General features: G+C 47.7%; 1 protein-coding gene and 1 pseudogene across 1 annotated transcript; both read left to right on the forward strand.

Moving 5' to 3' along the window:
• Positions 1-4,117: 4,117 nt before the first annotated feature.
• Positions 4,118-8,540, forward strand: LOC123184382 (indole-2-monooxygenase-like). Its single transcript, XM_044596523.1, has 3 exons — positions 4,118-4,699; positions 7,196-7,624; positions 7,731-8,540. Exons 1-3 carry the CDS (start codon positions 4,154-4,156, stop codon positions 8,355-8,357), a joined length of 1,602 nt encoding a protein of 533 aa, XP_044452458.1. The 5' UTR covers positions 4,118-4,153; the 3' UTR covers positions 8,358-8,540.
• A 996-nt stretch (positions 8,541-9,536) lies between these two features.
• LOC123191369 (GDSL esterase/lipase At5g33370-like) lies at positions 9,537-15,065 on the forward strand (annotated as a pseudogene).
• Positions 15,066-23,194: the final 8,129 nt, after the last annotated feature.

Below are 23,194 nucleotides of genomic sequence, written 5' to 3' on the forward strand. Positions count from 1 at the left end.
ATTGAAGAATTTGGTGTATGCATCTTTCTCATTCTCACCAATCAGCCACATTCTCACCTTTTCCAGCACCAATGTATGGAGTACATCAACGGATGGCACCTTGCTGGACAATTTTCACACGCACCTCAAAAGCATCTACAGCCGGACTTGCAAATCCAGTCCCACAAACACCCGCAAACGCGCCCGAGGGCACTGCACACATCAAATTACACACTTTGCATTCATCTCTCTCATTTCATCCCCTAGATTCATACAAAACATGCAAAATAAATCCTACGTACTACATCTATGTACTACCCTAGCTACTATTTGTTGTCGGAGATGTCCACGACGACGATGCCGGGCGCCGGGTAGGAGGGCTCCGGCTCATTCTCCTCCTGCTCGACCTCATCCATGTAGGCAAGCATCTCCGCCTTCTCTGCGGCCTCTTGCGCTTCCATCTCCTGCCGGCGACGTTGTCTTGCCTCTGCAGCCGACTCCTACCGGAGGGAATCGAGGATGGCCTGCTGCTCCACCTGCAGATCCTCCTCGCCAGCGTCCCCCACATCCTCCTCCTCCGGCTCATCCCCCTCCTCCTCAAAGTCCTCCTCCTCGTCGTCCTCGTCATCCTCCTCCTCCACCACCTCCTCCTCCTCTTCCTTCACCTCCAAATCCTTGTCGGGAGGTAGCCCCGTCGCGATTCGGTCTTCGCGCCTAGCCCGGATCTGCTCAATGAGCTCGAGTCGGCGCTCCGGCGTCTGAAATGGCTCGCTCCTCACCTGGCGGCGTGGGGGGATGGCTACTAGGCGGAAGGGTGGAGTGGAAAGTGGCGGCGGCGACAGACATGAGGAGGATCGATGGTAGGGTTTCGGTGCCGCCGGTTGACTTAAATAGCTGGGCAATACACTACGCGGCCCGCCGGAGCTGCGCCACGCGGCACCAGCGGTCTGACGGAGGAGTCGAACTTCGGACCGCCGGGATTGAGAGCGTTTCCGGCTGGGCCCCCTTCGTTAGGCCGACGTGGCGGGCACGCTCGGACGCCCCCATATGCGCCCCATATTTGGGCTGGATATGGGGGCGGGCGGTTAACCCAGGCGTTTGAGAGGCGTTTGAGATGCATGTCTGAATCAAAAAATCATGACCGGTCAGTGACCGGGCGGCCCGTCTGGACGCATGAGGCGGGTTTGAGAGGTCGGGTTATTTATGCTTTAACATCACACAAGGGAAGTCACAGCCATGGCAACCTGAATTGCATTTATATAGCATCCAATTAATAACTATATATTGTAAGAGCATGGTCCAAGGAATCTCCCTGACGCCTCTGTTAGCTGCTCCTATGTTTGCGAGCACCACGCCCTAGCTCGCTTCCCCTCTGTTGTGCTGTCGCCGGCGGTGGAGCAGGCACCTGACGCCGGCGTGGGGCGCGTCAGCAGGGTGAGGACCGAAGAGGGGTGTGGTGTAGGCCCGTCCCGGGTGGATCTGCTGCAGGGATCCATGTTGTGGTATTGGCTGTTTTAATTGTACTACGCTCCTGCTTTGATTATTCAATCCATCGACGGTAGTACTAATAGTACCAGCCTCCTAATAACTCCACTAATTAACTAACACTCTCGCTGATTTGGAGCTCTGTGCAGGCGCACACGCTGCACATGCGGCTGCAGTTCGCCTCAATGGCCTTGGGGACGGGAGGCCTCCATGTCCGAGAAGAAAAGCCCGATCTCGATGGATCCGATGTTGGCTGTGTGTGCGGATCCTGCACGAGGCGGCGCTGATCCGGCGCGGGTGACGCTGCCATTCTGGCGCAGTGCGGCGGGTTCACCGGGGTAGTGCTAGGGGATCAAGGAGCACTGCCCTTGATTTGATTTGATTCGATTCGATTTGATTTTATTTGATTTGATTATATATAAATGCGCGAAAACCTATTTTGACAGAAAATGTCATAGGATGCCACATGTTCCAAGATATTGATCCCCACGCCACCCCCCTTAGATTTTTCTTGTTTATCTACAAGATGGACCAAGAAGCAGGCCAATAGCCTAATTTACGTATATCAACACAAAAGGACCAGATAACCTTTTGCAATCAAAACAAGCATCATTCATGTATCTCCATATAGTGTAAGGAACATCATCAATGCCAACAAAATATCAACAACTTAAACGCCAAACACTGCTGGAAAAATCATTCGAGTGAAGTTGTAATAATTTGTCACAACTACTGATGGTTGTGGCCCAGAGCTGTGAAACGCATATTTGGTGGCAGTTTTTCGTTGTCTTTGTAATAAAAGTTGGGTCAGGGGAGGGGGACCCCTTTGATTCAGAAAAAATAAATCATTGGAGTATGCGCAATACTCGGCGAAGGCAAAAATACAGCCCCCATATTAGGCTGGTCGTAATGGCGATTATCATATACTAGTATCATGCATATAATAGTAGTGTATGATATTACATCCGTAGTGCATAGTATCATAAGTTAGTATCATACTTAATTTCATTTATTGCCAGCATGACACATAGCAGCACACCATTTAATATGATATGGTATCATTGATATGATACTCAACCTTCTCTTTCTTCATTTAATTCTATGACACCTCATCAAATTTACCTAGTTAGCATGCATGATACTATCTTTGATCGTACCATTACGACCAGCCTTAACGGCTCCGTGAGTGCGGTCGCAGGAGACAAGTGGCTACCTATTTGTTGACGATTGTCTAGTTACCGAGTGTATTTTCCTCGGATCTTAGCAATGGGTGGGCTGCATCGTGTGTCAGTTGTAAGCTGGTTGCTTTTTAGATGGTACTGGAATAGGCTCTTTATCGTGAACCCATTAAAAACACTCAACAAACGGCCGAACAATAGAAAAAGATCGGTTATTCCATACAGTAAAGTTGCCATTAGCATCCAGAGTCCACCTAACATAGTACTTAGCAAATGTGAGGACAGTATCAACAAAAGATGGCTTAATACTTGGGAAAAGATTCCCATCAGCCGGCCGATTTACAGCGCCTCGGCTGCTGCCTGAGGTGCACACCATTCTTCACATGTGGGGCCTATCACCGTTTCTTCTTATCATAATCGTTAACTTCCGAGTGCCATTCGTTTTCTTTTTTCTCCGTTCGTCTCTGCAACATGATCAATCTACAATATGACCTCTATTGCAAAAAAAAAAAAAAACTCTACAGAAAAAGAAATCTAGACATTTTCGCAACATGATCTTTGTTGCAAAAAATTCTGCAACATCATCTTTGTGGGGGAAAAAACACTACAGATGTTTCCGCAACACGATCTCTGTTGCAGAAAATATTCGATAGCATAAACTCTGTTGCAAAAAAAAAATACTACAGACATTTCCGCAACATGATCTCTGCGCAAAATTGAAGTACCACGTTACTCCTGTGTATGCTCCAGGGTACCTGGGTACTGTAAAAAATGCTCTCCCATAAACCTTGTAATGTTAGTAATTCCTATAGAAAGTATTTTTAATTTGTAGGAAAACACGAAAGTAGGAATCTCTAATTATGTGCCTAGCACCAGATCAATATGAATTATTAACAAACTTATTCAACAGGCCAATTTTTTATCCGAATGTATTCAACAGGCCAATCTGCCATAGGCTCCGTTCTATCTCCAACCGTCGGAAGCATTTTTGCCACAAGGATTTGTGCATAATATCAAGATTTGTGTTGAGAGACAGTTGGCCACTTAACTATGTGATATTTCTTCTACTAAAAAAATACTATGTGATATTTCTTCGTGACCTAGTCTCATAGATTAAAATCGCGGGCAAGAGGAATTGCAGCCGGGATTTTTTACTCGACAGTTAAGAAGGAATGGCGCAATCGCCCGAGATAGTTCTGCGATCTACTGTTATTTACTGAGCGGTTTCAGATCCGCGATAGCGTTGATTTCACCCGCGATTTTAATCTATATCTAGTCCTCTTGCCAAACAATTCTAGCTCTGGAGTTGTTTGTTTTTGTCTTCAAATAGTCGATTACAACTTCACAGGTCACCATTTGGAGTTTTCTGAATAAGCTATGGACTCAAAGAGATCCCTTGCTGCTGCTGCAATTTACAGGCTTGTAGCTATAAAACCAGCTGAGCTGTTGTGCACAATAAACTACGGTCATCATTCAGTAAACTGAACAAGCAGTTAGCTAGCGCCGCTGTGATGGTTCAGCCGTTGCATGACCTCCATGAGCTGTTGCTGCAAGCGAGGTCTCCACCGGCAGCCGTGGGACTGGTCTCTATCCTGCTCGTCTGTCCTCTTGTTCTCCTGGTCTTGCGCCGCTTCGGGACACCGTGGACGGCCACGGCCACGGCAAGGGCTAGAGAAGAGCTGCTGAGCAAGCTGCCTTCTCCACCCAGCAGGCTCCCCGTCATCGGCCACCTGCACCTCGTCGGCTCCCTCCCGCACGTCTCCCTCCGCGAACTCGCTGCCAAGCACGGCCGTGATGGCCTCATGCTCCTCCGCCTCGGCGCCGTCCCGACGCTCGTCGTCTCGTCGCCGAGCGCCGCACAGGCCGTGCTGCGCACGCACGACCACGTCTTCGCGTCCCGGCCCTACTCCCCCGTCAACGAAATCCTCTTCTACGGCCCAACGGACGTCGCCTTCTGCCCCTACGGTGAGCACTGGCGGCAGGTCAAGAAGATCGCCACCACGCACCTGCTCACCAACAAGAAGGTCCGCTCCTACCGCCATGCCCGCGAGCAGGAGGTGGGTAACCATGCATCAATTTCTTCTGCATTGTTGATATCTTTTCAGTTGCCTGAATTATGTTATGCATTCAGTCCATTATTTTGTTTCTTAGATGATTACTAGCAAAAAAAGTCCGTGCGTTGCAACGGAAGAAAAAAATCCTCTCATATCTCTAGCTAGGTCAGTTCGGCATACTGTGTGTGTGGCCGATTGACAGGTTATGAGATCGAACCCTCTCATCTTATTTTTTGCCAACCCTTGAATATCACCTTCCTCTAATAGTAGATATAGATATGGATTATTTTTCTGCTGTCCATGAGATCCGACCCTCCGACAAGCATGGCCCATCGCACACACAATCTTAGTTTTTGCAACGTTTGTAGTTGAGAGCTTGTACTTCAGAGCCAGACCCCATTAATCTGCGGTGGTCGTTTTCCTCTTTGCCGCTAGCGACTGGAACCCTAGCTGCCGCAAGGAGAGGCCAATCTTCCAGTGCCGCCGGTGACTTCGGTAGTCAATGGTGAAGGGGGTCACCGGATTCATGTATGTGGATCATTTTTATTTCCTCGTTGTCTAGGTTTTAGACTGTTCATCGTCTTGGTTTCGGCGACGACGATGACAACGCTAAATAAAGATTCTCTGGATCCATTCATGGTGAGGCCATCGGTCCTATGATTGGGGAAGGATTTGAAACCAGTCTGTTCAAGTAAGGATGGCGTGGCGGCAGCGACATCCTATCCTCGGGCTCCGCCGTTGTGCCGGCGTTTGCTCCAGCGTCAGTGCGGAGCTTGGGAGGTAGTCTAGGAGCGGATGCAGATTGTGGTCTGTATAGACGACATCTGAAAGATGAAACGTGTGCTCAGTTCGTGGTTCGTGGATGGTAGGTATGGTTTCCTCCTTCGTCGTCTTACTCGTGGTGGGGTGATAGATTTGAAGTTCGATGGCGTGATCGGGGTGCTGCCCCTATCTGATTCGTTCAACAACAAGGGCTTCACTTTTGGTGAGCCACATTGGAGGTCCGCAAAGCTGCATATCAGCGATGGAGCCGCGTCAAGCTTGGGTGAGAAGATGATCCGTCATTCTTTTTTCGGTGGCTGCTGGTGTGGTGCCGGAGGCAGGTGACGAGCGTTGATGTCAAGTTCAGAGATGTTCTGCAATCTTTTTAGTTTTGTTATGCCGGTCTTTACGTGACTTGTATTTTTATCTTTATGATATAAATAAGACACATATTATATTACCATGAAAAAGAAGAGCCAGGCCCCATAACGGTCCCACCACGTTCAGCTTTTGTAGCGTCCACATTTCTATGCCCCACAACGTTCTGATCCTGCGGAGAGTCATCCCGTGCAAGCCGTGTTTCTTGTAATGAGCTAAATTATTTAGCTACTTAATAATATACTTACACCAGTTAATTCTGTCTATTAAACGTAATATTATTTAATTTACTATACATATGTAAAATTGCAAAAATGTTTTAATTATATGAAAATTGAATTTCACTCATTTTTTAAAGTTATTTTCACTTAGTTCAATAATTATGTTTCAATTTTGCTAGAAAGCTGGTTTCAGTTAAATAATTTCCAAAAAGAGATTTCAGTTATTCAATTTCATATTCACAAAACAGTGACTGATTCTTTCCACTTGCTTGTTTCACAAAACATACATCTATTTCGATTTCATATTTTTCAAATAATCAGTTTTACTATTTTGAAATAATCATTCCACATTTTTTTAATAATCAGTTTCAAGAAAATGCATTCCAATTTCACTGACAGAAATACAAAAAAAACTCCATCAACTATTACTCAAGTGAAATCTTAATAAACACAGAATAGCCATTTCACTTACATAAATCCACCATATGACTTTACTTTCGTCAATACTATTTCACTCTCTTTAAAACTATTTCACAAATTAGTTTCATACGTTGTAAAAATCTGATTTCATATGTTTCACAAGAGTTACGTTCATACATCACACATATTTTCAGAACACATTAACTATGTCAATTACATCACATAACTACTTGTTATTACATATTATGGTATAGTGCAAACTCTCTATAATATGTTTGAAAAGCTTGAATTTTGGCATTTTTTCTTCTAAAGTATTGTAGTCTTATTATTTTTGTTTCATGTTATACCAAATTGATACTATCCATGTATTAAATCTACTAAAATAGGTTTTTGTTACTTTTCTTTTTTAGGTAATCCTGTTGATTTTTCATACCATAGTATAGTGCATATTGTTTTGTTTCTACATGCTAACCATTTGAGCCCAAAAGAGCTGAAGTAGACTTACCAATAGGGCAACCCATTGTTCATAGTCTTATTATGGCAAAGGGACGCCATGACTAAAAAACTTGATAGTTCTTAAATTGAAATTAATCCCAAGGCTAGTAAAAAAGTTGCTAAAATATTTGGAAAATGGAGGCAACTTAAATATTGCACCATGCATGGATGCATGTTATCCACATCATCAGCGATACCAAAATTAATCATTGTTAATTCACAGGTGAGATTGGTTGTGGCCAAGATTCGCGATTCGGCCTCCAAATGCACCGCCATCGACATGAGTGACCTTCTCAATGCCTTCACCAATGACATTGTGTGTCATGCTGTGTCTGGCAAGCTTTTCAGGGAACAAGGCCATAACAAACTCTTTCGAGAGCTAGTCGAGGCCAACTCATTGCTCATGGGCGGATTCAACCTCGAGGACTACTTCCCAATGTTGGTGAAGATGGATATCGTCAAGAGGATGGTTTGTGCCAAGGCCCGAAAGGTGAACAAGATGTGGGACAAACTGCTCAATAATATCATCGATGAGCATGCAAGTAAGTCAATGCAAGAACACAATAGCGAGGACAATGACTTCACTGATGTGTTGCTTTCTATCCAACAAGAGTATAATCTCACGAGAGACCATATTAAGGCTCAGTTGGAGGTAAGTACGACCTCACGAATAGAAAAAAAAAACTACAATCCATAGCCACACACATATCTTCTATGTTCTTGATTTGACTCTTACATATGGATTCGTATTTATGTAGATCATGTTCGAAGCTGGCACAGATACATCATTCATAGTGTTGGAATATGCTATGGTCCAGCTCATGCAACACCCGCACCTCATGAATAAGCTACAAGACGAGGTGAGGAACACTATAACCAAGGGGAAAGAAATGGTTACTGAAGACGATCTCGATAGTTTGGCCTACCTAAAGGCAGTCATTAAAGAGACACTCCGGCTCCATATGCCTGGCCCCCTCCTCGTACCCCACCTCTCCATGGCCGACTGTAACATAAAGGGCTACACAATACCATCAGGAATACGTGTTATCATCAACAGTTGGGCTCTTGCAAGGGACCCCAATAGTTGGGAGCATGCAGATGAGTTCATGCCTGAGCGCTTTATGGAATATGGTAGTGCCGCAACTATGGACTATAAGGGAAATGACTTCCTCTACTTGCCATTTGGCACTGGGCGAAGGATTTGCCCAGGTATCAACTTTGCGATTGCGACCATTGAAATCATGCTAGCGAATCTCATGTACCACTTCAACTGGAAGCTACCAGTAGAGCTGATGGAAGGTGGCATCAATATGACTGAATTATTTGGGATGACAGTGCATCGGAAGGAGAAGCTCCTCCTTGTTCCCGTAGTGCCACAAGATTAATACATTGGTCCATTACATTGTGTGTGCGTAGCAGATTGAGTGCCTACCATAATAGTGCCGTGGATGTGGCTTTTTGACTTCTTGTTGAGCACAAGTGTAATCAATAATTAAGGAAAACATTGCAATAAATTTGTAAACATATTCTTGACTAGCAATTTGCACCACTACTTGAATGCTCATCCATAGTGTTCTTCTTAGCAATGATCAACACTTCATTGCACAACTTGTTTTAGTCAGATAGAGACACCTTTCTTGGTTGCTCGAGTCACAATCATAGTGTCTTTGATGCGGATCTATTTTACTCCACCAATGTAACTGCCACTGATATCATCAAGCTTGTATACTAACAATAGATTCAGCGTTATATGAGGTATATGCCTCACATCATCAAGCACCACGCCACAACATGTGTTTGTTTCAATAGTACCCTTGTCGACATTTTTTGACAACCCAAAGTTTTAGTACTGGTGTATGATGTGAAGTTCTCTCGTTGTAATGTGATGTGGAAGGACGCACACAATAGTCTAGCTCATGGCATCATCACAAAGAACTATATATCATTATTCTTCTCCTGTGATTAAGTAGTCCACACATTGTGTACATGTTTGATCTGTTTTCTTTGTAACTTTTATCCTTCCAGGCTCTTTTTATATTTCTTTGACTCGCTCTTTTGTGTCCCAGCTTGCCGCATTGAAAGTAAGTAAACTTCTATTTGTATTAACTTGATATACCCAATATTAATCTATGCTGTCTGGCGTCATGGTGGCGTTGATGGCAGGCGTCGCAAGGTCATTACATTGATTTCTCCTAAAGATGGGTATCCGAAAGACGATGGCAGCGAAGACTTCTGGAGCGTGTATGCTGGTACGCGCTAAGGGTCTGCCAAACCGGTTGTGCCACTTGTTCGCTACCGGGCGACTTGTCGTTGGGGCATCTGGCTTTAGATGTTGGGCTTTGGTGCGATGTTTGTTTTGTATTCGGTTCAGACATTCGGCACCCCTTCATCAAGGGGATTGGAGTAGCGACAGGTGTTGTCAAGATGGTGGCTTCAGGCTTACTGATGTATTACTTTGTAAGATCTATGTGAATAATTAATAAAATGGGTGCATGCATCACCCAGATGCAGAGACAGGGGTATATCCTCCCTAAAAAAACTCGTAAAACGTCGAATCGACATAGATGAAGATGGCGAGGATGAGCAGGCAGCTGCAGTACTTCCATGAGTACCAGGGAAAGTTGTGCGCTCATGTGGGCGCGTCCCAAGCCATGTAGATTGTGAGCAGGGCAATGGTGCTCATTAGTTATCACCCTCAGTGGCAACGACTTCGTCAACAACTACTACCTCATCCCCTTCTTCATCGGAATTTTTTTCAAGTGCGAACTTTTTGAAAATTCTGAATACTTTTGTTAAATATAGACATTTTTTAAAAATATAATAAATTTTGAAAAGCAAACACTATTTGAAACATAATTTTTTTTAAAAAATGGGAACAAATATCTAAACTTGAACAAAATATTTAAATGATTAAACAATGTAAAAAAATATTTGCACAGTTTTACAAAATGTAAAATGTGTATTTGGCAAAATGTTACTTTGTCTCAAAAAAAATTGGCAAAATATTACCGTGTCACATTTTTCAATTTTTTTTTGAATTTTCGTAAATTATTTTAAAATAAATATTCGGTATTTTAAAATTGTTCCCATTTTTTAAACAAATGTTTCAAAAGCCCTGTTCAAGAATTCATCCGATTAACCAGTTAACTTGCCGATTAATCCCTACTCGTAGGGTCATCGAGTAGCCGATTAACTAATTAATCGCCCAAGTAATTGATTAAATGGCCGATTAACTTGCCGATTAGCCTATTAATCCCCTACTCGTCAGCCAACCGAGCAGCTACCAGTTAACGATTTCCTCAACAATGTTCAAAAGTTTAAAAAATGTTTTCATATATGAACACTCCTTTTGTTCTTATATAGGACACGCGAGATGTAATCACTAGTAGCCATCAGGATGATTCGGTAGGTGCGGGCATTGTGTGTTCGAGGCCTCGAGTCGGAGTACTATCAAGCTCACTGTCTACTTCAACTATTTTTTTGTCGCTCCTAATAGAAGACAAGTGGGCTTATGTAGTTTTAAAAAAATTATTCTCATGACAAAAAATAATATCAGTACGAAAATGTAAAACAGACAAAAGGAAAAGAAAAAAAAGAAAATCAAAAAATAGCAAGCCAGAGCGACGGAGTTAATGGGCCGGCCTGATTCGTCCTAATGTCAGCCAGCCAGTCAACAATCCTCGCCACGTTAGCAAATATCAGCTAAAGCCCTCATGGTTCAAAATAGACCGAAATCAAAGAGTTCGGTTTGCTAATTTTCGGGATTACAAGTTCAGGATTCAATTTAGCTTTCATCTTCAAGTTAAAAATTTGTTTTGGGCTTTTTACTTCTCCCTCGGCTCCCGCCAGTTCTCTCTCCCCGACTACGTCCGCTACTTCATCTCCGAGTACAAGGAAATCCTCGTGGTAAGAGCACGTGTACTCTCCAACTGTGCTCTCTTGGTTTCTTTTTACTCTGCGTATAAGCTTTGTTACTGAAGCTGCTTATATGTGGAGTAAAAGAAAACAGAGAATACTAAATCATCAGTTTATGCGGAGTAAAAACAAGCACTAGATGACACGTATGCTGGAATGTATGTAGAGGTCGTACGATATGGGTGCGCGGCTGATGACAGGGACGGGTCCAGTGGGTTGCGCGCCGGCGCAGCTCGCCTGGAGCCGTGGAGGAGGGGTGCGACGCCGACCTGATGCTCGCCGCGGAGCTATTCAGCCCGCCGCTGTCCCGGCCTCCCGGGTCCCGGAGGAGCTCAACACGCGATACGGCTGCCGAACTTTCATTGCCGCCAACACCTTCCGCATCCATTTCGACTTCGTCAGCGACCCGACGGCATACGGGTTCCGGACGGCCAAGGAGGCGTGCTGTGGGCAGGGGCCCCATGACGGGATTGGGTTGTGCACCGCGCTATCCAACGTCTGGACCGACAGGGATCATTACGTGTTCTGGGACGCCTACCACCCCACGGAGCGCGCCAACCGGATCATTGTCAGCCAGTTCATGACCGGCTTCTATGGCGCGCGTCCAGTTCCGTCTACGGCGTGCGGCGGCCAGTTTTTTTCCGTGTCCCCGCACCGCTCGTTCACGGCTCTGTGTAAGGGTTCATGTACGTGTGTGTGCCTCGTACGTGGTTTTACTCAGTTTTCCATGACGCGCGTCCAATTCCGTCCGCGACGGGCGTCAGCCAGTTTTTTCCCATGTACACATACAACCCGTCGTTAGCCCGCTCAACCTCAGCACTACCCTCCACATTGACGCCAGCCCATGGTTTTGGGTACCGGGCGGTAAATTTGGTTACTGCCCGGTAACCGCGTTTTCCGCTCCCCCACGATAATTGAGTATACCGAGCAGAAAATTTCAAACTTTTTGAATTTAAACTCCTGACACTTTGTTAAATAAGATACATTGTTATCTAAACAACAAACATACTTGTGGCCTATTGGTAAGGGTGTTCAGCCAGCAACTTGGAGTCGTGTGTTCGTAGATAGACAACCGCACTTTTTCCTTTTTGATTTTTGAAGAATGCACGGCACACTGTATGTGGTAATTTCTAAAAAAAATATGAGCGTCCCAGAGTCGAACTCGCTGCCTGCATGTGCGCGGTAGTGGAGCAGCCGTGTTACCACTGCGCCACTACAAGCGCAGCAATTATTTCGTGTTCAAAACTTATATATTCTGGCCTTAAAAATTTTTGAATTCAAATTTTAATTTTAAATTCCGCTTGAGTTTTTTTGGAATTTCGTGGCTACCGTGGTAACCGAGTTTACCGCCCCCACTCGAGAAAAATGTTCCATTCGGAATCCAAAACCTTGCGCCGGCCTCATAGACTGATACACTCCACTTACTACCTAGCTACGTATAAAGTGGCCGTTTGTGTTTAATACAATTATTGAAAACTTAAACCTGAGAGAATGCTTTTGTTGGGCTGCCCTTCTGCTACACGAATGCAGGACGAAGGGAGACAAACTCGAGCACAGGAGTATTTACGACGACATACACCCGGCGTAGAACGTCGTTCTTTCTTCTTTATATTCGACTCACGAACATAGAATATATGGAGACTCACTCCACCTCACGGTGAGCGCACAGACACACTAGAAACATCTTTCTCCTATAGCGTCGTTCTTTCTTCTCTATATTTACATGTGGACTCTCGGCTACACACAACGAGCACGAGAACAACTCTTAAATATAGCACCCACACACAAAGGGCCGTCCGCTATGTCTATAAAAACCTAAAATCTTAAAAATACGCGCTCGCTATTACGTCGAACCAAGCGGCCACGCCTCGACTGCTCGTTCGGTGCGAATCGTGCGCCCATGAGAGCCATGTGCTTTTTGTCGATTTCGTCTGTCCCTCTCATTTTCTTCCCATCCCCACACCATTCCACCGCCGCCGCTCTCCCTTTATCCCATCCTCCACGAATCCAATCTATGCCTCCGTCACAGCAGCCTCAACCACAACCACGGTGTTGCCGGATAGCGGCAGCGATGACAGCTCCGCCCCGGCGCGGTTCGAGCTGCAGGAGAACCCCTTTTTCTGCTGGACACCTGCGCCGCCATGCATGATCCCGGACGGATCTGAGGAGCTCCACGCTGGATCCGCCCGTCCCACGTCTTCATGTGGAGCTCCGGCCCCCAGGGCGCCTTCACGACACCGGCAAGCCCTACGCCGCCTCCCCTCGCGCCCCTCAAATCGGACGCCATCTGGAGCATGTGCACCACCTATGGAGGAGGGGTAAGGGAGTAGGGGCTGCCGTGAGGTCTGGGCGTGGTTGCAACGGCTGGGGGAGGAGGAAGCACGGGCATCGATCTAGCCGAAGCAACCGGAGGAGAAGGAAGCAGGGGAAGGGAGCTTGTCCTCGATGCAGCAATACGAAGACGACAGTGGCTAGGAAATGGAGTTCTTCGCTAACCAAATCGCGGAAGACCGTACACACTCCGGCCTCCTCCAATCTCTCCTTCCTGTAATCCCCATCTCCGTAGGTGATGTTATCCTGAAGCTAAATACACTCGCATGGCTTGGGATTAGGAAAAATGCTCATATGTGATACTTCTAGCTTTATAGCTCATTGCTTGTTAATTGATTGCTAGCTTCTGGTCATATTCGAGTAGAATTGCGTAGCAGCACATGCTGAGTTCTAGGCACTTGATATCAAACAACAATCTATGATTTGATTTAGGGGCGAACAAGCAATACTGCACACCCATATCTACGCAGACGGTTGAGGGAGCAGTGGCCTGGACAGCTGTCGAAGTTGCACACACACGGCAGCATAGTCGCACAAGAACAGCCACAGAGTTGCACACTTCGGTCGACATAGTTGCTCATGCACGAGGTTACGATAGTTGCACACGCCCGACGGAGTAGTTGCTCATGACGACTGTGGAATTGCACACCTCTAGTCGGTATAGTTGCTCACACACGACTACGAAACTTGCACACATGCGTCGGCAAAGTTGTTGTGTGCACGGCGGGGGGAGTTGCACATTCTCATTAGCATAATCACACGCATAGCCACAAAGTTGTAGGTTCCCATCGAAAAGTTGCTCCCGAACAAGGCTGCGGAAGTTGTACACGTCTGATTGCGGATTGCACACTATCGTCCACATAGTTGCACACGCACGGGTGTAAAGTTGCACACCTTTGTCGGCATAGTCGCCCACACAAGGCTGTGGAGATGCACACTCTCGTCAGCATAGTCTTGCATGCACGACCGCGGAGTTGCACTCTCGTCGGTATAGTTGATCACGCACGGGATAGGAGAATTGCATATCGTTTGTTAGTTGGTTGGCACGGACAACAGATGAAGTTGCACATCGTTGGTTAGTCAGTTGACACGGTCAACAAATGAAGGTGCACATCTCACTGCCAAGAATAATTAGGAGTGATGAAAAATGCACATCCACGCAGTAAGAGGGTAGTTGCACATCGACTGCAAGGCATTTGGCGGGCAGAAGATGGAATTGCACAACGACTACAAGGCATTTGGCGGGCAGAAGACGGAGTAGCACATCGGCTGCTAGGTAGGTGGAGGGGGAGTAGATAAAGTTGCACATCGTTTGTTAATCAGTTGGCGCGTACAGCAAATAAAGTTGCACATCTCACTGACATGGATAATTTGGGAGGTGAACAATGCACATCCACAAGGTAGGGTAAAAGTTGCACATCAACTACTAGGCAGTTGGCCAAGCAGTACATGAAGTTGCACATCGTTTGATAGGCAAGTGGATGGGACAACAAATGAAGTTGCTCATCTGGTGACGTTGGTTCATGTAGCACTAAAATTACACCCATGCAAAATTATAGTTGGTTGTGGTAACACCAAAGTTATTTAAAAAAAGTTGTATCCCATGGTATAAAATTTGCACCATGTAGTAAAATCAGTTGGCAGTGAAAAAAGTTCATGGAAACATATATAAATGGGGTCTAGTTTTAAAGATCTTGTCACGAGGGTTCCAACAATGTAAACGAATATTCATTTCGACATGTAGTTCAAAAGTTATAGCTTTTTGAATTTTTTGAAATGCAATTAATTGTCTTTTTGCTTTACTACTGCAGAGCATATGTAAAAGAAGTGGGGCCAGCCTGAAGTAGAGAAAAGAAGGCACGTGCACTCGGTGTGCTTTTGATTTTTGTCTTAAATGGGAACCAGGTGGACAGACATATGATGTGCGGACTTTCCTTATCAAAACATGGGACACTAATTTTCCTCATACGGCCGGCTGCCGAGGAGCGCTAGTGAGCACACGGCTGCTCGCTAGACGCATCCCTATAAATAACTACCACTTTTTTATTTTTTTAAAAACAACCATAAAAGTGGTTCGCTGTTTCAAAAAAAAACCAAATGACTATTTGATTTAGAATTTATCCAATTTATGACAGGTTGTACCCACTCCTAAGAAAACCGTTTGTTGACTGTTTGTTTGACCATTAACTTACATGTGGGTCCCACATGTAAGCGCACTCTCTCTATTCCTTATCTTTCTTCCCTCCTTCTTCTTCCCTGACCTCTCTCCCGAGCCATCATAGCCGCCGCAACCAGCACCACGGCCACCGCCGACAGGGCCGGCCACCACCACGCGATGGGGAGAGCTGCCGCCAGGGCCGGCCATCACCACGCGATGGGGAGCGCCGTCGCCAGGGCTGGCCACCACCACGGCCGGCGCAGCCACGGTCACTATTGCTAGGGCCGCCCACCACCCTGCCATGGGAAGCGCCGCCGCCAAGGCCGGCCACCACCACACCTAGCGAGCCACCGCCGCCTCCGCCTGGGCCACCCACCACCATGCCATGGACACGGAGAAGATGGAAGGAGGGCGTCCATGGCAGCACCCACGGGAGGACAGTTTGGGTGGTGGGGATTTGCAGCGGATAGGAGGAGGAGCTCCACGCTATGGGGAGGCCCGTGCCGTCGCCTGCGTAGCTCCTCGTCCCTCGACGCCCGGACCGGACACCACCAGCTGGAGCAGCCGTCGACCACAGCTAGCTTGGCCAGGAGCTCGACCACGGGCGGGGAGCAGCCATGGAGCATGGGCGGTTCTAGCCCGCCGCCGCCGCTGGTTCCTGCCGGCCACGACTGTCTTAGCCACGCCAGAGCGACGCCGGGGGACCAGGAAAAGGTCCCTTCGTCGGCTCCGGTGACGAGCTCGCCGGCGAGGACCCGATTTCTTTAGGGACCCGATTGCTTTGTATGTATATTTTCAGGGACCTGGTTGCTTTTAGTTTTTACTATAGGGACCAGATTGCATTTCGAAAAATATTTGGGCCCAACCTTCCATAACCTGTCAATGGTCAACCTAACGGTCAACCTGACGAGTGGACCCAAGTTGTCATAATAACGTTTGAAGTTAATCAAAAGAGTCATCAGTGTGACATGGTAGTTTTTTGGAACAGCGAACCACTTTTGTGGTAGTTTTTAAAAAAATTAAAAAAGTGGTATTTTTCGTAGACATAGCCTGTAATGTGGTAGTTTTTTGCTATATACTCCCGTCTGCCACACTCGACCACGCACGCAAATAGCCAGGTAAACAAATCATCCCTGGTTTTGTGCCACTACCACCACGTACTAACTATGAGCATCTTAACCCCCCCCCCCAACAGGCCCTTTTTTATCGTTGGCTCGAAAAAATCGGCCCAGATGCGCCCCTAGAAGCCCAAATTTCTCCTGTTAGGGCCGAAATTGGCGCCGGCAGACCAAGGCCGAACCCATCACGCTTTAGGGCATCCGGGGCGCCGGAGGAAACAAATTTGGCGTGAAAACAAAATCGTACCTCGTGGACCCGCCAAGTCAGGGGCGACGCCGAGAACCTTCGTCGTCCTCGTCGCCTAGGTTCCCGCGGGAATCAATGCCAAGGCTGACGCCGGTCAGCGTTCCACTAATTCACGGGTGGCGCAGTGAATGTGCGCAGCCGCACGTCCCGCCGTTCCCGCCATGTGTCCACACTGTTGTTGTCCGCTCGCCACCCTCTCGCCGTTGGCCGCACACTTGCCTCGCCACAGCCTCTCTCTCTCTCGCCGCCGATGCCCCTCTCCCCTTCGCCACCGATGCCCTCTCTCTCCCCGTCTCAAGCCCGCGGCCGATGGCGGTGAGGTTCCCCGGTGACGGAGCGGCGGCCAACGGCTTCGGACCCCGCCATCTACACGAGTGGGAGGCGCTCCTCCTCTAAAAGGCTAACTACCCGGCGCTGCTAGACATGCGCGTGCTGGGCTCATGGAGGCTCAGCGCCGACAGCGTCCCCGTGCCCTCGCCGCCCTCCGGCACTGAACATCGTGCCGAGATCGCGCGTATTCGGGCGGCGCTGCCGGAGGAAGCGTGACAGCAACCGAGTAAGCCCTCGACAGCCATGCGTTGTGGATGGCGTACTTCTAGCACCGCCACACCGACCAGTGGTGGCAGTCCTCGGGCACACGCTTCACGTTGTCCTCGAGCGCATCAGGGCAGCAACGCGCCGGCGCTGGAGTACCCGGCGCCATCTTTCTCGCGCCGGAGCGGCAGCACGTGGCTGCCGCGGCGCATGGCAGGGGCGTTGTCCTCTTCCTCCGGCTCCCACTCCTCCGGCACGACGACGCCGCTCGCCGTGGTCAAGGCCGAGCCCCAGGAGACGCCGGAGCGCTTGCACAGCCGGGGCGGCTCCTCGTCATAAACAAGGGCCGCCGCCTACCTTCCCCTCCTCCTCACAGCCATCTTCGCTTGGTCACGCCGAAGAAGGAGCTAGCGCCGCCACCCGTCGTCGTCAAGCAAGAGCATGTCGACATGGCCGACGACCTCGAAATCAGCCTCAAATGGGCGCGGGACGACTACGTCCGGGAGGAGATGGAGCGCCAGCACCGCGCCCTCGAGGAGATCGCTGCTAGGCGCCGCAGCTGCGAGGAGGGCGGTGTCATCGTCCTCGAGGACAACGACGAGGAGGCGTCGGCGCCGACCAACCCTGTCGACCACGGCGACCCAGGACAGGGCTGCAGCAAGGACGGCGGCGGCGGCGTCGTGCAAGGACGACGACGATGACGGCGGTGGCGGCGACAGCGACGGCGGCAAGTACACGGCCTTCTACAAGCTCATCGGCATGCAGTAGGCTCGGGGCGGTGATGGCGGCGTACTTTCTCTAAGTTTTTTAGTTATGTGTATGTATTATTTTGTACAAATATCAATGTAAACCACCTGAACTTTGTCCAAACTCGTTAATTTTCTTCCAAATCTAGTCGAATTTGTATTTGAAAAAAACGACTTCTTGGGCGATCTTAGGGCGGCGACTGGGAAACCGAGGGGGGGGGGGCGACTAGAGATGCTCTAACCCATGCATGCACTGCTAGCTAACTACATGCACGTATGACCCGGTCACCACAACTGGCCACTAACTCACGGCCGCCTAATCAGCTAACAACTAATGCATGCGCCAACCCATGAGGGACGGGGCTTGCCTGCTCCCGTCCCGTGCTCCCATCGGTGCTCCCGAAACGTTAAACTCACATCGAACGGCTGGGCCAATTTCCCTTCCCCACGTCCTTTTTCTGGCGCAAAAAACAAGGAAACCACCACGTATCCCGTATTTTACTCTCCCGCACGTAATACTCGCGACTGATTCTATATGGAAAAGGCCCGCACAAAAATCTGGAGGGAAAATGACCACCAATCTCACTTCTGCGCGCCAAAAAGCAGGGACGCCCATTCCATAAAACAGAGGTATCTTAAATCACAGGAAGAAGAAAAATTGCAATCGCAGCTGATTGTGATGAATTAATTTCAGGGAGAACATCAACTGTGCAAACATCAAACGGACTGGGGCTCTATTGTCCCCTATGGCTTCTTCTTCAAGCACGGACTATGGGACCCATCAACAGGACAATGAATCTGAAGGACGAAAAGTAAGAAATCTGACTCATATTCTTCTTGATCTCTTTTTTTTTTTTTTTTGAAGAGAGGCAAAAGATTTGCCTCATTTATTAAATAAGAGGAATAGAGTTTATGTTCGTGTTACAACACTGACAGCGCCGCAACACCAGAAATAAAGGTGACCAACTACTCTCGCGTCATCAAGTATCCCAACTTTCTTGCACCCGCTGATACCCAAAGCGTGGCCTCCTTCTTAATGTTGGCGAGTAGAACCGTCGGCGGAGCACTCTTCTGACGGAACACTCGCGCATTCCTCTCGTTCCAAATGGTCCAGGCGACTAGCATGGTGAGCGAGGCCATCGCCTTCCTGTTGGGGATAGATGTGTCGGAGAGGCCCACCCACCACTCTTCGATGTTGCCTGAGAGGTGCCATGAGGAAGTATCAATGCTCACCAGTTGCAGCCAGTCCTTGACTAATCCCCATAGGCGGATAGAGAAGCGGCATTTGTAGAAAAGGTGGTCAACAGACTCTTGCTCCTGCTTGCAAAGTGTACAAAGGCCACAGTTTGGCCATCCGCGCTTCTCCAATCTGTCTGCCGTCCAAATTCTGTTTTGAATAGCCAGCCAAGCGAAGAACTTGACTTTGGGGGGAGCCCAAGCCCTCCACACAGTGTGCTCCATAGGGGATTTGATTGTGCCACAGAATTGCGCTTTGTATGCCGACTCGGCCGTGTATTGCCCGCTAGCGGTGTGCTTCCATACAATATCATCTTCGGCATCCTCCTCGAGATGGAAGCCACGAAGCGTTGTCCAGAGGGTGACAAACTGACGTAAGTGATTCAGCGAAAAAGAGTCTGGGATGCGTATTCTCGAGACCCACGCATCGTTGCTGAGAGCTTCGCGCACCTTCCAATTTTTCCTCGTGGACGCCTCGTAAATTAGTGGTGCAATGTCCCTAGGCTTGCGGTCATTCACCCATGGCGCATCCCAAAAAGGCGTCCTTGCTCCATTTTCAACAAAGATTGACGTGGAGGCATAAAACAAGGAGTAGTCCATCGTGTTGCACGGGTTTCCCATACCCACCCAAAGCTTGGTGGGCTCTTTCCATTCAAACCATAACCAGCGCAAGCGAAGAGCCCGAGCAAATTTCTCCGTGTTAAGTATGCCAAGGCCACCAAGATCCTTTGGCCGGCACACCGCATCCCAATTCACCTTGCATTTTGCACCAGTGGTCTTGTCCGTGCCCTCCCAGAGAAAGGCTCTTTCGAGCTTGTTTATGTTGTGTAGAGTGGACGTTGGCACAATGAGTGGCGTGATGGAGAAGACGAGCTGCGAAGACAGCACCGACTTCACAAGGGCACATCGACCAATGGCAGTGATATTTTGGCCATCCCAAGTGGTCAACTTAGCGGCCGCTTTGTCCTCTAGGTACTGGTAGTCGACCTTTCTAAGCTTCCACACCGAGAGAGGAAGCCCCAAGTATTTCATTGGAAACGAAGCCCGTGACGCGGGAAGGGCCTGAAGTATTTCTTGATCTCTTTTCGTTGTTCCTGCCCTTCTTGTTGAACTGGTTGCTTTTCCCTGTTAACAAACAAATCAACCAATCATGATTGTATAAGATCTATTCAAATCTGATTAAAACTACTGTACAACCATGTCTGGGCATAGCAGTTTTGCACAACTTAGTTTGTTAGATGATTCATGTAATTTCGACTGTACAAGTTATATACTATGCTACTAGTTGCACACAGTATTTTCAAACTAAGACTTACATTTAACTTTATGGTTGCAGGTACAAACATTGACTCTAGTAGAGTTTCAAAACATAACGAGGGGCTTGAAAGGCCAAAAGGTATGAAGGTCAAGGAGAAGACTGCACGAGGATCAGCAAGGCCTATTGGTGGCTTGGAGAAAGCAAAAACAAAGAAGAAAAAGAAGATAGATGATTCTTTCCAACTACAACCTGAAATGCCTTTCACAAATCAAATGTTTGTGTATAACCCAATGTTAATGGTATAAGAACTCTACCCATTTAACTTTCTCTTATTTTCAAAATTCAATGACGCTAAGCTTTGCTATTAATCTTCTTAGGGTCATTTGGGAGAAAATATTGAAATGCCTTTCACAAATCAGATGTCTACACATAACCCAATGTTAATGGTATAAAAAGTCTACACATATACCTTTCTCTCATTTTCAAACTACAATGATGCTAAGCTTTGCTATTAATCTTCTTAGGGTCATTTGGGAGAAAGTATTATACCAGGATCAGCAAGATCCGTTGGTGGCTCGGAGAAAGCAAAAACGAAGAAGAAAAAGAAGACAGCCAATTTTTTACAACTACGACCTGAAATGCCTTCTGCAAACCAAATGCATGTGTATCTACCACAGTACAACCAAACCCAAATGGTAAAAGAAGTCTTCTTTTTAACTTCTTTTCATTTTCAATCCTCTGCGACCTAAGCTTTGCTATTTACTTGCATAGGGTCATATGGGAGCTCCGGCCAATCTTGTACACCCCTATTTAGCACATTACAACTCAAGTCTGCGACAATCCATTGGTACCTCTACCCCTACGATGATGTCAGGACAAAATCTATCATTTCCCAACAACAGACTCCTACAAGTGGTACCTCTACCCCTATGATGATGCCAGGACAGAATATATCACTCCTGCAACAACAGACTCCTATGAGTGGTACCTCTACCCCTTTGATGATGCCAGGAGAGAACCTATCATTCCTCCAACAACAGACTCCTACGAGTGGTACTTCTACCCCTGTGATGATGCCAGGACAGAATCTACTATTCTTCCATCAACAGAAGCCGGCTTAATTGATGTTACAGATTTTTATCTCATGTATTTGCTTGCAATTCTATTAGAACCTATGAGTATACGACCATGCTTGCAATTCTTACTTGTTCATGTGACTGTCGATGGAATGCAACAAATTCTTTCTACCTTTCATGCACTGTAAATATTGTCAACTCGTTCACCGGTGTACTCCATCTAAAGACGTGTCGCAAAACAATGATAACACCCAACTTCTGTAAAATCGATAACAGTTTTGTGATTTCTAGTATGCCTACTGCTAAACAAGCAATATGAACTATGTTTTTGTAAGAATACTTTGCATCAGGTACAAACTGTAGTACAACCAACATCCAACGGCATAGATTTTATATCTAACCTCACAAGCAGAACTGTAGTTAATCACTGTGACAACGCCGGCGTTGACATTGTTGACCCACGTCTTCTGGCCTCATGCTGTCTGTAAATATCACCAACATCAGCTAATTAAAATTCAGTTCATTCAACCAGTAGAGAACATGCTAAAAATTTTGTGCTAGACAATCCCATCAGAGAGGGTCACTCACCGAGCATGGCGACCTCGGCGGGCGTGAGCAGAGTTCTCACCAATACTTAATGAAAGAGATCCTTATAGTACTAGCATACGCCTGCTCAAATAGTATCATACAAATGAATGAGTTGCAGTTGATACATATCCAGACTCAAACATGAGGCTAGCATTAGTACAGACCAAACAGTTTCATTAGTACGTCTCACAAAACTACGGTCAACTCAAGGCCTGTGAGATCTGCCGTCTTTCAGCTGTAGAATAGTTGACCGCCTCAATTTAGTGATCAGTAGCACGGCGTCCGCGTCCGCCTCTGCTGCTACTTAGCTTCTACTGGTGCTATACTAGCAGGGAACACGCGCGAAGGCGCTGCGAGGAAGCCAAGTCGCCGCCGGCGACAGCTGCCACGGTGGCCACGGTCTAGGCGTCGACGGCCGCCGCGACCGTTGCCTCGTCGGTGATGGACAGGCGGCGCCGCCTCAATTTGGTCTGAGAATAAATCCAATTAGCAGACAACAAATTAGAAGAAGGAAGAAACAAACTGGATTGAACAGGGAGGGGTCAAGGTCAGCAAGCAGGAGGAGCAAAACCAGGAGGCGGAGGTGGTCTTGAGATTGGAGAGGGCCGGCATCTGCGACGGGGGTGGCGCCACACCTGCTCCAGGCCATGGCCTAGGTCCGATCTGATTCAATCTTGAGCTTGTGCAATAGCTGCCTGCTTGGCTGCGGCGGCAAAGTGAGCGGCGGGGAGGGACGGGAAGTGCGGCGACGGGAGCAGAGGGCGGTCGCTGGATTCACTCGATGCCTTCGCTCCCCGTGGACCACGGTCGGCTGTCGGAAGTGAGAGCAAAAGGGGAAGAAAGGGGAGGAAGGGGAATACGTATGGGAGGAGGGGACGGAATACGGGAGCTCCGCGAATTGTTTCCTCAGAAAAAATAGACGACGGGGAATAAAAAAGGCCCAGCCGTTCGATGCGAGTTTAACGTTTCGGGAGCACCGATGGGAGCACGGGACGGGAGACGCCGGAGCGCTTGC

This window comes from Triticum aestivum, chromosome 2A (assembly GCF_018294505.1).
Source record: "Triticum aestivum cultivar Chinese Spring chromosome 2A, IWGSC CS RefSeq v2.1, whole genome shotgun sequence".
In the NCBI taxonomy this organism is placed as follows: domain Eukaryota; kingdom Viridiplantae; phylum Streptophyta; class Magnoliopsida; order Poales; family Poaceae; genus Triticum; species Triticum aestivum.

Bases quoted from the DNA above. Each gene is read 5' to 3' on its own strand.
- LOC123184382 (XM_044596523.1), top strand. From the start codon at position 4,154: ATGGTTCAGCCGTTGCATGACCTCCATGAGCTGTTGCTGCAAGCGAGG. The intron at 4,700-7,195 runs GTGGGTAACCAT...GTTAATTCACAG, and splicing joins GCCATGCCCGCGAGCAGGAG to GTGAGATTGGTTGTGGCCAA. The intron at 7,625-7,730 runs GTAAGTACGACC...GTATTTATGTAG, and splicing joins ATATTAAGGCTCAGTTGGAG to ATCATGTTCGAAGCTGGCAC.